Genomic DNA, 17,501 nt, shown 5'->3' on the forward strand with positions numbered 1-17,501 from the left:
GTGTTGTGACAGAATGCTAGACTGACTGTATTTATTTGTGGTAAGAAATCACTGTCAAAAATTTAGGACTCAGGTTGGCCTACTTTGAATTATTTTAGGGTGATTGTGAATGCTACTCTTTATTTGATGACCACATCTGTCACTGATGACACTGATGACATGGGTGCAGTTCCCACTGAAGTACAAGTATACTGAAGCTATATCCATTATAGCTGTTGTATATCCAAAAAGACTGTTGCACATAAAGTTCACACCCCTCTCTGAGAGTGATTCATAGAAAAGGAAAATAGAGCTTGGGGTAGTATACTACCCTGTTTCCCTATGACATGCTCCAAGAAAAGAATGGATTTTTGTGTGGACTGTAATCTCCAACTGAGTACTTATCTATACAATATAATGGGGAGAAGATGGGAAAATAAGGATAAGAAATAAATGTTTGAAGTTTCTTTAATTATTTTTTTCCTTGATCTGAGAAAAGAGATCTCTGAATTTCACAGTTCACAGAGAAGCCATCAGTCATTGCTAGCACAAGATCTGGGACATAACACTTCTTCAAAGCCTGCTATTTTAAAGCAGAAACCATTTCCCTGTCTTCTGAAAATAGACAGGTTTCTTATCCTCGGTCAATTAATATCTTTATAGTAACAACAAATTATTCCTTCCTGTAACAGAGATGAAGAAGAAAGGGTGCTGAATGTTGTCTCTGAAGTTCATTCTTCACTACTTGAAGCCTCTTTCTTATTTAGAAGTCTGTCACATTGACAGACAGGATTGAAAAGAAGAAAGTAGCATTTGTGAGATTCCTGTGCTTAATGCAAAGAATTCTGTCCATCAGCTTGTTTGTGCTGGGAGACCAGGCATTTATGAACCCCTCAATCCTATCATGAAGACCCCAGATATAAAGCCAGTTCTTCTGGAAGAATGGTGGTATATAAGAGAATCTGGGGGCTCATGATTTGCTGCATCTTGTGACACAGAAAAAAACAAGAGCAGCACATGGATGTAGATTGAAGAGCACAAGAAACTGTAAGATGTTGACCATCAGCCTGTTGATCATTCTTCTTACTGATTTAATAGAGAACAGTTCCAAGTGCGATTTTTGGAATAGGAGAGAGAGGTACAGGGATTTGCCAGTATGTCTGGGAAGACTTCTGAGAACAGATAAACAGCTTTGAATCTTGGGGGAATTCTCAAAGGCACCTGCTATAATAGTCAGCCAAGATTCAGATGGGCTTGATGAAAGGAAAAATTGGTCGGTTTATCTCTTTCCACTAAATATGATGTGATCCTTTCACAGGATGGACTGTGAAGAGCTGTGCTAAAGGGAAGACATATAAGCTGTAACAGAGAAAGGAAAGCAAGAAGCATAGAGAACAACTAAATCAGAGGAAAAAAGATATCAAATATTGTTAAAAAACATATGCTAGTGAACACTGATACACATTAAGGTAACCATGCTTCTTTCTTGTGTAGTAAGAGACTCTAAGCACATTCAAAGAACAAACCAAAAAGGACCTAGTGCTATATATTCACATTAAAAATTCATGTCTTCTTACATAGTATAAAAGTGCCCTCCAGCCATATTTACTAAGTCAGTGTTACACAGAGGAAATAATTTTTTTCCACAAGGTAGGTTAACAATATCTTTTAAATTTAGTTAGCTCAAATGCTTCTCCAATACCAAGGAAAATAAGAGAATGTAGCCTAGGTAGAAGAGATCCTCTGGACTCTTCCGCTGTAGATATGCAGAAAAAAGAATAAGCAGTGACACTAAATGTATTATGAAATTATGCTGCAATTTTCATCACTTAGGAATTATAGAATATTAGTGCCCTTAGTAGAGAACCCTATAGATGGACAATTTAACTGCATCATTGTGTAATAATTATACAGGCAGTATGAAATCTTCAGCAGCTTGTCTACTTTTCTCTCTTATCTGAAATCTATTACACTCTGTAGTATCATAAATGATTTAAAGAAAATGGTTCTGATTTTTTTAACGCATCACTAAAAATGATAATTAAACCTATAATGATGGGCCTGCTGACTATAGAGTATCAAATGCACAAGCTGAAGGATAAAATATCACCCTGGGACAGCGTAAGGCATTCTTGAATGTAGAGAAGAACCAGCCACTTATTGATTATTGTAGGTTCACACTGCATTTGTGGCATGTTTTGCATTGATTTATGGTAGACTGAAGAAGTAGTTGTGGAATTCTGTTTGCAAGGGGAAGTTTCAAAAGATTGAATTTTTCTATAGGGAAGTATTCAGAGACCAAGAATTAGTACTTAAAGCATTTTTTGATCTTTAATATATATCTACAAAATATTTATCTACCCAAACTCCCTTTTGATGTAAGTGTTGTATTTGCTTCATAATGTGTTTTCATCACTTCATTTTGTGTACATGAAAGCAGTGTCTACACTGCTGGTACTTTTAACTCTGAAGGGAAATACAGTTGTTCAATTTTTGTGCCTACAGTTGCTGTTGTCTTGTCAGTCAGATAGTCTCGACTGTAGAAGACAGAGAGGTGTTTCACTTGCTCATTCTGCAACAGGTGGTGGGCAAACAAGGGATGCACCTACTGTGCATGTCATCCAGTGCTACATGTCAGCAATACTACATGAGAAATCATAGAATCATAGAATTGGCTGGGTTGGAAGGGACCTCAGAGATCATCAAGTCCAACCCTTGAACCACCGCTGCAGTTACCAGACCATGGCACTGAGTGCCACATCCAGTCTCTTTTTAAATATCTCCAGGGATGGAGAATCCACTACTTCCCTGGGCAGCCCATTCCAATGCCTGATCACTCTCTCCGTAAAGAAATTCTTTCTAATATCTAACCTAAACTTCCCCTGGCACAACTTAAGACCGTGCCCTCTTGTCTTGTTGAAAGTTGTCTGGCAAAAGAGACCAACCCCCCCCTGGCTACAGCCTCCTTTCAGGGAGTTGTAGAGAGTGATGAGGTCTCCCCTGAGCCTCCTCTTCTCCAGGCTGAACAGCCCCAGCTCCCTCAGCCTCTCCTCATAGGGTCTGTGCTCGAGTCCTTTCACCAGCCTGGTTGCCCTCCTTTGGACCTGCTCCAGGACCTCGATATCCTTCCTAAAAATGTACTCTCATGAGGGTTTTCTAGGTGTATAGAAAGAAACATGTGCAAATGTGTGAAACTATGCTATCATTTTCACTTTTTGAATAATTTGTGCATTAGATATACAGTAGCAACCACTTGAACATATAAACTCAGGGTACAGTAAGCATTTTTGTTTTAGTGCTCTTTACATCCACAGGGATATCTTTCTAGAACTTTGTCATAAATGAGTTTGAAGAAGATGTGTTCATTGATTTTGTCTAATAATGATATTAATTTATTCTCTCTCTACTGCCTAGGATTTTCTTCATTAAGAGTTGTCATTTTATGAAGTGCTGCTTTTGAAGGGCAGGCTTGGGGTGGATCTGTTTTGCAAGTAACTGAAATACTGAAGTCCATCTATTTCAGTACAGAAGCACTACTAACATTTGATAGTAAGGATCAGTAAGGGTCCAACATTTTTAATACTGGAGAACAATATATTTGTTAGCTTCTTTTCCATAATGATTAAGGAGTCATTGGTAAGATATACAAGAGCTTTAAGCTTTTCACTAGAATTGTGGAAACTTTAATTTTCAACCGCAAGAAAAAGCCTGGTTGGCTCAAATAACATTCTGTGAATAGCATTCATGTGGTATCAACTTGGCATTATGTAAATTTGTTTGAAAAGAAAATCGATGATATTTTAGGTTTATAACAAAATAGCTATTCTTAAATACATCCTTTAAAAAAAAAAAAATGTCTGCTTTTATCATACTCAGAATGTCAGCCTAAAAGCTTCTTTTTTTTTTTTTTTTTCCAAGCCAACCCTTGGATAACAAATAATTAGTAGAAATATTTCTGGAACTTTGTTTTTACTTTATTGCAGATCATGATATTTTATTTTAGCATAAATGTTCTCAGCTTAGCTTCATCCTTTCTTTCCTCCTCCTCTATGCTGCTGTCTTTGGTGATAGTGTTGATTTCCACCCACTCCTCAAGTCTTTTATCTATATACCATTTTCTTCACCAAAATGATTATGTGTTAAAACAGGCTGTGGCTTTTGCCTTTTCCCTGCGTAATGCTATGACATCTGGTTTTTGGTTTTTTGGTTGTTTGTTTTTTTGCTGCTGCTGCTGTTGGTGTTTTCAAGTGTGTGCTGCCATCTATGGAGTAATTATTGAAATAAAGGTGGTATAAAAAGTTGTTTTTTTTTTTTTTAAATTATGGAAAACAAGGTGCAGCTCGTGTAGGAGGTATCAGAGCAGATGGCCAGACCCCAAGAAAACCTGTTTCTCTGTATTCCCAGATCTCACAGAAAGTACAGGTGAAAGTATACTGTTTAGAAAATCAGCAATTTCTAGGAGTTAAGTTACTCAGTAGTTTTATTTATACTGGAGAAATTATCAGGGCAACCTGAAAATTCAAATAAGGGTTCTTTGTCTTCTAAATCCTGTAACTCATTCCTTGTCCTTCCTGGTTACCTTTCACACTGGTTTCCCTCCTTCCACTTCAGAATGCAGTAATGAAGATTAGTCCCCATTCTCTCTCTCTTTCATAACATTTTGTCACTTTATATCTATTTTAAAGTATATGTTTATATTTATATTCACTTTGGTCTTGAAAGTACTTGGAGAAGTAATTTTCTATACTTTTATGAAGTATTTTTTGGGTATCTGAGCTATCAGATTTTATCTTGATACCACTCCTATAATTTTCAGCTTGCAATTTTTTACTAAGGATTTTAGCTTCTTACAAACTTGGATAGGGTTAGGTGTATTATTTTCTAGCAATCAGACGTCTATTTGAGTTAAGAGATGTGACAGAGTACAGCCATATCTTTAGATCTTTCCTAAGCAAAACCAGTGTTGTAGCAGGTATAGATTTAACCACTACTGCTTAAATGCTTTCTTATAACACATTAGAATTAGGAAAAATTTAACCTATATGGATGAAGCATTCTTAAAAATATCTTCTGACATTTTCTTGTTATTGCTGGACTTAGAAATTGATCTTGTTTCCCAGCATCAGGGACAAAATGAAGGAGAAAAAAAATCAATGCTGAAGATTGATCAATGTTTTTCAAAACTGACTTAATAAGATAAAAATCAATGAAGCTGTATTACTTGCCATTATCTTACCACCAGTATCACTCAAACATGGTAATATTTGTTAAGTTAAATGTGAAAATATCTGAATTACCTCCTTCAGAGGCAAAAAAAACTTTAGAAGGAGGGATTTATTTAGTCAAACTTTGGTTTCCTTTTAATCCTAATTTCAGAACTTTGAGTTCTGCAGAAACCGAAAAGAGTTCCATATTTTGTCTCAATATATAATTGTTCCTTTAATCACAGTGACTTAAATAGAACAAATTCTTACTTGTATTTGCAAATTACAAGTTCTGATCCTTCCTTCTTCCTGCAAATATCAGTTCCATCTTGATTGGTTTAAAGATCTGTGCTTGAAAAGTTGAAGATAAGTTTGAGCATGTGATTTACCTCATGGCAGACCCACAGTGCTTTGAATTTAAAGCCTTGCTCTACAAATGCATTGGCTGACTAATCTTTTTTGACAAAAAAAAGAGTGGATTATTTGGGGTTTTTTGCTTGTTAGTTTTCCCAAGGATCATTTCCCTTTTCTGTCCTGAGTGTCCCCAGAGTTCAAAGAAAAGTCTTTAAAACTGTCTTGTGTAGTATCAGTGAACCAATCCCTAAGCCAGGAGTTTGGCTAAACAGTTCAGAGGTTTTTTAGAAAATAATTATTTCGTATTTACTTGCTGCCTTGGATTTATCCCTTTGGGCTCCTAGTTTGAAATTTCTCATAACAGTTGAGGGCTAGAAAATGTCCTTTTAAAGAAGAAAGTCAAGATTGTCACATAACCCCTTTTATGTGTAAACTGGGATTTTAGGAAAGTATCAGACATTGAAAGACTCCTGCTAAAATCCTGGATATTGGTGAGGTAATGGAATCTTGTGTTTTAAAATTTTATTTCATGAGCACAGAAAGACAGCTTTCTGCATAAATTTCTATTGAATTGAATTGCTCTCTGCAAGATGTGCCAGAATGTCATAAAATAGGAAGAGCAAACCTAACAGTAGGTAGACACAGTATTTAAGAATACAAGACTTAATCAGGTTCTCTGTCAGGATACTTACTTTTTCTTCTCTTTTTCATATTTCTTTACTAAATGAGGCATGTAGTGAGTTTGCTTATCTCCTCAAGTCCATCCCTCTGTTCTCTCTTTCAACATCAGCTTCATTATAGACAATATCTGCTGTCACATAATGAGAAAGCTTGTATTTGTACCTCTCCTCTCCCTTCCCTCCTCCCTTTGTACTGCAAGAGAGAAGTAGCATGGCATATTGCATAGCTAAAAGGCTATCAAGCTTGAATTTGTTACAGCCCTGAATTTGCTAGGCAAGCATTCACAGCCACTAAGAGCTACATGGATCGTCACCACATGAAGCTGGATGCCCTGAGAAGATGGATGATATTGGATTGGTTTTCTTGTTGCTCTGTAAACAATCAAATAGGCTTAAGCTATGCAATCTGATACTCCCTAATTGACAGCTTTTCCAAGGCTCATTTGTTTCCTGAGAGCATGACATGTATTGAAGTCTTTTCTTCATAATGCATTTGGCATTAACAGGAGAACCTGTCGAATGCCTCAGACATCAACATCTCAGCAACAAGATACTTTGTCTCCAGTTTTGACTTTCTAAGTAGTGACTTTCTATTTACACGGGCAGTTGGACTAAGAGGACAGGACACAAGAAAAAGCTTAAATACATTCCCAAAATAAAATTTGTGAGAAAAACGTGTTTTCTGCTTTGGACATTTACCTGAGTTTTATGATTTCACTGTTTTGGGGGTTTTTTTCTTTTACTGTAAACCTTGGTTTCTTACATAAGGAAGTACTCACTGAATGCACATCAGGTTACAGAGAGTTTGGGGTTTTTTTTATTTTGGTAGGTTAATAAATAGGCATATCTGACTTATATAGTGATGAAGAATTTGTGTGTAAAAGACATACTCAAGCGTTTAACCTGCCAGTATATCTGTAAGAGAATGAAATAAAGCTCCAAAGAAGTGTCTGTTTCAAAGAATCTGAATTCTCCCCCAGATGAAGCCCACATGTGATTGAAAAAAATAGATCCCCTTTGCAGAGGAGACAAGAGGATGATTTGTCCACTGAAGTTACTACTGGTTTCATTTGCTGTTTTCTTGTAATTACTTTTTACAAACACTTTATTAAACAGTTTCTTAGAACAGCAGTCATGCCAGAACTCTCACATTTGGGTGTTTTTTTCCATTTTGTAAAAGTATCTACTCATCTGTGCAACTGTTCATATGCTGATACTTGGCAACATGTTCATACAGGGTCTCTAAGTAGTAAGATCTTAGTTACAAATCCATCATCATTAGTAGCTACTTCTTCTCCTACATCCCATGAACTTGATAGTTAAAAGATCATCTTAGATGCACAAAAAATGTGTTTTAATTTCACTTGGTTGTTCTTACTTAGTTTCAGTGTGTTACTCTAAGTATTCTGGTTAATTTCTCTAGCACCTGGTGAAGTTTTTGCCTGCATTCTTCCTTCTGGGAAGAGTACATGCCTGAGAAGTACAAGACATTTTAGCAATGTTGTCAAAATAATAAAGGAATTGCAGTGGTGCTTTGACTAGCTCTGTTTAGGAAGTGAAACATGGCTGTTTAAATGAGGAAGAAAATGAATAAATGAGTCAAGATGCCTTCATTTCACAAGAATAAGGACCCTAGCTTTAACAGAAATGCTTCTTCAAAAAAATACTAGGGAGAAAGGAGTAAAGCCAGGTTCTGCTTAGAAAAGCCCAGCAACTAACTTTTTGAAAGCTCTGGGGTCTGGAAACTAGACGCATGTACAGAGTACATTACAGAATAATCTGTAAGCATCAATAGTCTGAATTCCTTCAGCTGAATATTCCTGAGCCTTTGGGGAACCTTCTGGACATGCCTCCATCTAAATACTTCTTGTTCTATTCAAAAGGTCTGTTGGTAAATACCATTTGGGTCCCTGGCAAGCACTAACTCCAGAGACCCTTCTGTTTTTCAGGGCAAGCACAAGCTGCGTGTGGATACAGGACTGGAAGGCTCCTGGTGTGGCCTCATCCCTATCGGAAACACGTGTGAGAGTGTGACCACGACGGGCCTCAAATGGAACCTCAGTAAGTCAGATGTCTCTGGGACAATGAATGCATTTGATGTTATCCTAACTGCATCTTTGCACCAGTGCTGAAGGACATTCTGTGTTTGAAGGTGGAGCATGGCACTGAATCTCTGCCAAGCCATTTTTTCCTAGAAATTATTAAAACAACAACAACAAAAAAAAACCCCAACCAAAAACAAAGCAAAAAACAAAGAAAAAAAAGAAAAATATATTTAAACCTGAGATATCACAGGCAGAAATGTGTTTTCCATTTGGGAGTTATTGTGCTGTTTAAATAGAACATTTGTTGAGGTCATGATACATTACCATCTTGATACATTGCCCTCCAGGGAGGAGAAGCTGCAAGTGCCTGTACTCCTGGTTATAAGCCATAAAGTTACAACAGACAAATAATAATGTGATACAGATTATTAAAGCTACTTCACTTCCCTGAACTCCTTCCTGTATATTATCTGTTTGTCAACTCTGAAAAAATAGGTTTTTTTCTTATTTTAAACTGGGAAAAGGTGCATTTGATCTACAGCAGGGACATTTATCTGTGAAGAAAGGAGTTTTCTTAAACAAAATTGAAACAATGTTCATCCTCCTGCCCTATCCTCCCACACTGAGTCATTCAGGATGCAATTACTCAGGAAAATAACAGGATATTTTAGATAAAGACTTATTAGAACTTAAGGGAAGCGAAGCAGTTGAGTCTGCTGCAAAGCAGTAGTTGAGACTGCTCTGGTCTTGTAGTCTGATTTACATGGCCAGACTTTAGAGCCATCCCATGTAGAAAGGTCATGTGGTTCTCACAGTGCAGTGCATTTGTGGGGTAATAATGAATCTGAGGTTGACCCACTGTGCCAGCAGCAGAAGGTGTGCTGGTTTAGGGAAGAAAAAGTTTAGGGAGTGTCTTGTTCTACTGAGGATTTGAGAATATGTAGTTGAGGAAGTGGTAGGCATGGTAGCTCACTAATCACAAAAGATATAAATATGGTGTTAATTTTAGGACATGAGAGACTTATCAGGTGAAGAGCTGTCTGGCTAGTGATACTTCCATCCTTTTAAACTGGATGTTCTCTTTATTTGAAAAAGAGTCAAATATCTCTATTTGTGCTGATACCTACAAATGACAAGTTAAGGTGCTGAAGCTTTATCTGCTCATCTGTGTTGTGCAGCGAGTTCTGTGTCCTGTTGGAGTAAGGGACTATTCATTTCTCTGTAAAAATCCTACCCTTCAGGGTGAGGTGTAAATCATATGTAAATCATGAAAGAAATTAATTTGTTGAGGCAAACAACAAAAAAGGACTTTTTCTCCAGTTTGTGGTATGATGAAGCTTTTGATTTTTAGTGAAGCTAGAAGGGCAGTCTCTAGAACTGCCAGCTTGGACTTCAGGAGAACAGAGTTTGATCTTTTCCAGACCATGGTTGAGAGAATCCCTTGGGAGGAAGTCTGAAGGATGTAGGAGTATGCCCAGCCTTCCTGGGCATACTGCAAGAAGATTTTTTTAGATGTACAGGAGCTGACCATCCCCAAGTCATGGAAGACGAGTCGACAAGGAAAGAGACTGGCCTGGCTGAAGAGAGAGCTTTGGCTGGAACTCAGAAACAAAAAGAAAGTTTATGGTCTTTGGAAGAGAGGACAGGGAACTTACGAGGATTACAAAGATACAGTGAAGATGTGTAGAGGGAAAATTAGAAGGTCCAAGGCCCAACTGGAACTAAACTTGGCCAATGTGGGGAAAAATATTACATAAATGTTTCTATAAATATATCAACAAGTGGAGAGCTAGGGAGAATCAGATACAGAGTGAAACACAGTGACCAAGGATCAAGAAAAGGCTGAGGTACTTAATAATTTCTTTGCATCAGTCTTTAATAGCAGAACTAGCTGTTCCCTGGGCACACAGTCCCTTAGGATAGAACACAGAGATGGGGAGCAGGTTAGTCCCTATGTAATCCATAAGGAAATGGTTAGGGACCTGCTTCATAAGCTAGACACTCACAAGTTGATGAGGCTGTATGGTTTACAGCATAGAGTGCTAAGAGAGTTGGCAGATGTCATTGCCAAGCCCTCTCTCCATCGTATTTCAGAAGTCCTGGCTAACCAGGGATGCAGACTGGCAAATGTGACACCCATCTTCAGGAAAGGCCAGAAAGAGGATCCTAGTAACTATGGACCTGCCAGTCTCACCTTGGTGCCAAGGAAGGTTGTGGAATGGATAATCTCTGGAGCTATCATAGATCAGTTAAAGGTCAACCAGGCAATCAGGCGCAGTCAGCATGGGCTCATGGAAGGCAGATCCTGCCTGACAAACCTGGTCTCATTCTGTGCCAAGGTGATTTTAGTGGATGAGGGAAAGGCTGTTGATGTAGTCTACATGGACTTTAGTAAAGCCTTTGACACTGTCCCCCTGTAACATCTTCATGGAAAAGCTGGATGCCCAAGGCTTGGATGGGCATATACTCTGCAGGGTGAAACACTGGCTTGATGGCAGGGCCCAAAGGCCCCACCTCGAGGACTCTGTTCAGGTTTGGGCACCTCAGTACAAAAATGACATTGAGGGCTTGGAGCAATTCAAAGAAGGGCAACAAAGCTGGTGAAGGGCTTGGAAAACATCCCCTATGAAGAGGGACTGAGGTCGTTGGGGCTGTTTAGTCTGGGGAAAAAGGAGGCTGGGGGGAGACCTTATCACTCTTTACAAATACCTGGAAGGAGGTTGTAGTGAGCCTGGGGCTGGTCTCCTCTCACTGGTGAGAGATGACAAGACAAGGACAAATGGCTTCAAGTTGCACCAGGGGAGATTTACATTGGATATCAGGAGAAACTTGTTTAGAGAAAGGATTGATAAGCACTGGAACGGGCTCCCCAGAGAGATGATTGAGTCTCCATCCCTGAATGTGTTTAAAAATCATCTGGATGTAGTGCTTGGGGACATAGTTTTGTGGTGGGTCATTGGGAATAGGGTAATAGGGTTAGGACAAGGCTGAACTCAATGATCTTGAAGGTCTTTTCCAGCCTGAGCATTCTATGATTCTATGATTAATTGAATATGACCTAAGAAGTTTGATTTTTAAAGTGATTTTTGAGTCCTTAAAATAGTTGTTTTACATATCCAGACAGCAAACTAATTCCAGAATTTCAGTTTTGTCTGAACAGTCAAACATGATGCACTAGGTGAGAGAGGAGCCCTTATTTTTTGCAAACAATAATTTCCAGCAACTCAAAATTCATATAACACTGCAGTACAAGAAAGACCTGGCTTTGCATCAAGGCTTTTAATATTTAACACTGATTTCTATGATTTCTGTTTGAGCATATCTAGATTACTCTGATTAAAATTTGTAAAACCTTCAAGGAACAGTCAAATATTATCTGCGTCTAGTCTACAGGTGCTGTCATGAGACTTCATAGCTTGTGAATAGAAAAAGACAGGCTAAATACCTAAGACAAAAACTGTACAGGGGTTGGGATTAGGCTACCAAAGGTCTCATTTTAATGGCTGAAACTCATAAATCTGAAATTTGTCTGCCAGCAAGGAAAGAATGACATCTTAATTATATTTTTAATATGGCAGAAGTAATTTTTTGTGTTTCTGTGTAAGGATGTAACTTGCCTGCATGCTTTTATGCATACTTATCTTATTTAGTTACTTGCTAACACTTGGCACAAAAAGAACTTTCATTTATTTTAGTTCTCATCTTATGGGTGAAAGAACTTGGAGAAGAAAGTGAAAAAGTGATTGTAGAGAATATATTTTTTTCCATACCTACTACTGCATGTCCTTGTGTATTGTGTAGCACACATTCAAAACATATTATAAACATACTGTTTCTACTCCCAAAGGTATACATATCCTTTCTCTATTAAAATCTGTGGTACAACACAAGAATCCAATAATGCTTTATTTGATTTGACTCACCTGATTGCTTTCTGATAACAGCTCTCATGTCTAATAAATAAATAACAAAAAATCCAATAACACCAGAATTACCCAACATTCTTCATTAGATCCTCAGTGGTGTTTTCATGAAAATAAGTAAATAAGTATAAAGGTAGAAATCAACTGCACTGCTCATCAAAAAAGAGGATGGAGGGTAATGGTAGGTTTTCTGTGAAGTGGTTCTTCTTCTGGAAAATTCCTGTTGAAAATAATCTTGCCAACTAATTTACTCTTCATCCCAATGGCCTTTGGTATGCTGAATGTCATACCTGTACTGAAAATGCTGGCATATGTATATCAACTGTGTCTGGATGAGATTGTACTTTCCAGATAATTTTCATGCAAATTTGCTTCTTTAGGCAGTAAAACAATACCATTCAAAAGAATGCCACTGTCATTTTACTTCAAAAGGCAATGGCAATACAACAGAAATGAGACCTTTCTCAAACTGTAGCAACAGAGCATCCACTGACTACTAACTTCACAGGCAGACAAACTGGATCTCAAAATGTTTTTGACGCTGTTTGCAGTGTTAGTAAAATTGAAATGCCTGTACTGTATTTTTTACTGGTTTACTTCACTGGAATTTTGTTGATGTGTTGTGAATGGCACAAAAAGTTTACAGAAGCAGAAGTTTTATGTTTTAGGAGAATTTAGAGTCTTAAAGATGAAAGAAAATTAGTAACTCCATAAAATAAAGTCAGAGGGTGAAGGGCTGTTCTGGGAAAGGCTGTAAATCAGCTGACAGCTATCTGTGTCCTAGTTAAGGTATTTGGTTAAGCACTCTGTAACCTGTTTCAGAACTGAAGTAGTTTATATAGTGCATTTATGTCCTAGTTCACTCTGGCTGAGGAAAACTAAGCAGCACTCCCAGGAGTAAAGAGTTTCACAGTTGGATTCCCCTTTCCTCTGCTTTCCTCTTCTTCCCTCCCTTCTCATGTTCCTCACTGGTAGAAGATTCCCAGTTCATCAACTGGAATCTACCTTCAGAGTTTCAGTGGTGTATTTTTTTCTCCTATTCATCATAGCTCTAAGACCCTGGATAGGGCAGGGTGAGAAAAGTTTTGGTTTTGCTCCCAAAGCTTTGGTTGGTTTTCACCTTCTGCTAGACCACAGAGGTGCTGCTGTCTGCCCTCCAGGGTTGCATCATTTATTTTGAGGCAAGGCCTGCTGAAATACTTTTCCAATAAAGTAGATGTTCTGATGGGGGCAGCCTGGCATCCCACTGGTTTACTGCAAGTCACTGAAAGCAACAATGAGGACATTGCTTACCATTGCGTAAAATTATTTTGAACAAAAAAAAACTCTTTGGTGTACATTAAAGGAGTGATGAACGTAGAGCTCTGTTGTGCTGGGCCTCTAAAACCATACTTCCATTTTTCCTGAACAGCAATTTGACAACTCAGCCAAACTTTGTGAAGGGGCTTGACATGGGGATTTGAGGTCACGTGTTCAGTTCATTTCCACATATTTATGTAAATATTTGGAACTGGGTGTGAGTGAGTGTAGATTTGGTACCAGCTCTTTAGCAAGGTAGCACATCCTGATGGGTTTTTTTTTGTTTTTTTTTTTTTTGGAATATCCCTTTTAAGGTAATAAACAGATATGCTTTTCCAGATCACACCATTGAGGCAACATTACTGCTTTAGGACTCCAATTATACTAAGATTCATGTGAGTATCTTCATTCTGAACTAGCTCAAAGCACTTCCAGTTGTAGGGTTAGCCCAGCTGGATGGATGTCTCTAATGGGACATAGGGTGTGTTTATATGACCCTTCAAAACACCAGTAATAGACAGTAATTGCCAGAAAGGAGTAGAATTAAAAAGTCTGACTCATTTCTCCAGCACAGCTGTTCAGAGAGAGGATACACAACCTAAATAATACCATCCTGAAGTAAACTGGAGACATTTATGTCCAGCTACATTGCCATGGCACATTGCAACTGTGGAAACTTCACAGTATCATATAATGGCTAGGATTGGAAGGCACCTTAGAAATCATCTATTTCCAATCTGAAAATTTCAGTTTCAATATAAAAGTTGAGAGAGTTGTCAAGAGACAACAAAATGCTGTTCATTTTATTGCATCCCCTATGCTACTTCAAGTCTCTCCCTCTGGTATTGGAAACATAACTTGGAGATGCTCTGTTTCAGCCCAGCTTTGGTGCAAATAATCCTCACATCTCTGGGGAAGTAGACTGGAGAGAATACTAAAGTCACATGAAAATCAAGCAACCTGCTGTTGCTGGAGGATAAGGGTTGTAATGATGAAGTACTTGTCTGGGGAAGATGAAGATCTGCAGAAAGCTACCATTTAGACTTGTAGTGGTCTAAAGTAATTCTGTGGATTTCAGCAGTGGCTCTGAATTTTCTTTGGTGAGTGCAGGGACAGAATTTGTCCAAGAAAGTTTATACTAAAGACAGTTAACCCTAAAAGCATTCTCATCAGACAACCTGCCCCTATGGATACTGGGAAATAATCTCATTCAGACAATGGCAGAGGCAAAGCTGAAACATAATGGTGTGCTTGAATGGAAGTCAGTGAAAAATTGGCCAGAGTACAAATGCTTGTTTGTCATAGCCTTTGCAAATATACTTCAATTGTTTTCATATTTAAATGTCTGGAATCAAGCTTAATAAATGTAAATGTCATACTACTGAGAGATTTTCAAAACCAAGAAAACTCTCTGAGGCAGGCGGTGAGTTATTACCAGTTCACAGCGTTTCTGCAGAACTACAAAAGGGCAAGGACCAGTAGAAACACAAATCAATCATGTCTGGCTAGAGTCTCCCAGAGTTAAAAAATGGGATGTGTTTGTCTGTGGTAACTCAGTAAATGAACAAGTGTATTATTTAGATTTTTGAGGGACTGTTCAAGTAGGTTGGTGTTACTGTTAAGAGTGGACTCCTCCTTTCTAATTTCTTTATGGACCTGTGAGTCCTGTTTAATTTTTTACCACACACTGGTGCGTGTGATTGATTTCCCCAAAAACATGTCACTGAGGGAAATTATGTCCTCTAAAGGGATCTATTTCTGTACCTTAATGGCAAACATTTCTGGCTGTTGCCTCTACAGTGACTCAGTTCCTCATTTGTGGCACGCTTTGTAAACACTGAGCACATTGAATCTGAGGGGGCTCCTCTGCTCTCTTCCAGTTTTTGCCTCAAGATGTTTATGGAAAGGAAGAGGTGGATTTTTCCTTACTGTTAATGAAGTTCTGGAGAGGACAATAGTCTGGAGGTTATTGTCGCTGATTTCTGTTGTGCGCTTCTAAAAAGTTCTATTTTGGCTGTAAGTTGATTATAGAACCCTGTTATGTAATTAATGAGCTGTTAACAACTGACTGTAGTGGGTGTGCTCTGGAACTATTAATTTTAAACATAGATACCAATTACAAACCACTGAGCAAATCTGTTATTTTCAGGTGGGTTGGAAAATACAAATTACCGTGTCTGTGGGGCAGTAAATACACATGGGAGAGTCAGTGCAACAGCAGGAAGGATAAGAAAAAAGGGAGGTAGAGTGGCAAAACTGGGAAGAGAGGAGGTTGCATTTGAGATTAGAAATATGTTTTGGAGAGAAGAAAAGGCAGATAACATCAAAATGTGGAAAGATACATATATGTATATACATATACACAGATTGAGAAAATGAGAACAGAGGTATTTTAAGTAAACAGCAGCTTCCCTTTTAAAGCACTGTTGTGGGACAAAAAAAAATTCAGTCTTGTTATTTCTCTGCTGCTAGCTCTCTCATTTTCCACTGCTGTCCAGGTATAATAACTTACTTTAAAGTGATAAGTCCAAGTGATGCAGGCCTGTCCACAGGATCATCCTGGGAATTGATTCAACAGCAAAAAATAGCATTAGACATTTGATTTGAAAACAAGGAGGAAAACGCTTTACTTGCCCTCTCACAGCTACCAATTTAAGACTCTGAAATAAGGGGAAACCAGAAACTGAGAACTAAAATTAAGTAGTGTTTCTTGATGTAATCATTCTTATAAATTCAGGATACCAGCATCATTCAGTGTACCAGGTGTATTCTCTGGGGAAGAATCTGGAGCCATAGATGAAGGTGCATTATGTGTACAACTTCAGCCTCTCCTACTGCAGAAACAGACATGTGGAAGGAGTAAGGTGAAATACTTCTGCAATTTTTATTGTCTTGTGGTTCAGGCAGTGGTTTGTGTTGAGTTTTTATTCTTGCAAGTTAGCCATTACTTTCTCTTAGCACTTGAACTGAGCTCTCAGCACCCTGACATTTCTTGGGAGCTCAGCCATGGCGAGCTGCCATGGTACTGCTGCCATTCTGACCTCTGCACAGAATACTGCAAAATGAAAGCAGTGGTATCATCCTTAGGATGCTCAGTTCTGACATTAATGTGTTTGTGCCTTTGCTCTGTAACAGTTTAACAGGTGCAATGGCATTATAATTTTTGTTGTAATAAGCAACGTAGAGAAACCCAGGAGGCATTCAATATGCACGCATTCAACGATGTTAAAATCTATGCAGTCAATAAGGCATAAAGCACTATGATGAATCAGGACTCAAAGTGTGTCTGTTATGAGATTACTGTTCACTGAAACAAATCTGGCCTGCTTGGTTTATGTGACTATATAATTAAAGGATGAAAGCTAAAGAACCTGAATTAAATTTCACAGGCAAAATTTAATTCTGGCATCCCGTTGCTCTCAAGTCCATGACTTTGTGGCCTTAGCATTTCTTAAGAGTCGTCTTCCATGTGTAGTATATCCAAGTGAATGTGGGTCCCATGTGCTATTGATAGATGACTGCATGTAGGGAATCACATTGTATCAGTACAAGTCCAGTTCAGTATGTGGTATCTGAATTTCCTGTGCTATCTACATTTTGAAGCTTTTTCTCAAATTTAATAAGAAAATATTGGTAAAATCAATGAAATCTTTCAGACAAGCCCAAATATTTTAGCATATTATAAGTGGATGGTGATACATGTCATAAAACAAATAATACATTGAAATAAATAGTGATGCATCACCCCTGAAAAATGTAAAACCACTTATGTAAGCTCTTGCAATTTTGCTGTGTTGGGAGGTCCTGCATAGCAGCTTCTTCAGAGAGCCTACTACAATTAGAATTTTTTTTCCTTTCTGTATTCTGTAGATACAGTATGTGATAAATGCATTCTCATGCTGTTAAGCATTCAAACACAGCATTTATAATCTAATTGCCAATAAGAAATCCCACAATTGTACATTTAGGTTTCCCAAGCGTAGGGCATAACTCTGTAATTTACACAGGAACCAACAA

At 38.1% G+C, this 17,501-nt stretch overlaps 1 protein-coding gene across 3 annotated transcripts in view; it reads left to right on the forward strand.

The window, feature by feature from the left end:
* The window catches only part of TPK1 (thiamin pyrophosphokinase 1), a 298,088-nt gene that overhangs the window by 224,378 nt on the left and 56,209 nt on the right, over positions 1-17,501 (forward strand). For all 3 annotated transcript variants that reach the window (XM_030446013.1, XM_030446014.1, XM_030446015.1), the window contains one exon: positions 8,167-8,278. In XM_030446013.1, coding sequence (XP_030301873.1) covers positions 8,167-8,278 — 112 coding nt within the window. The remainder of the gene's footprint in view (positions 1-8,166; positions 8,279-17,501) is intronic.

Source organism: Calypte anna, chromosome 2, assembly GCF_003957555.1.
Source record: "Calypte anna isolate BGI_N300 chromosome 2, bCalAnn1_v1.p, whole genome shotgun sequence".
Classification (NCBI taxonomy): Eukaryota; Metazoa; Chordata; class Aves; order Apodiformes; family Trochilidae; genus Calypte; species Calypte anna.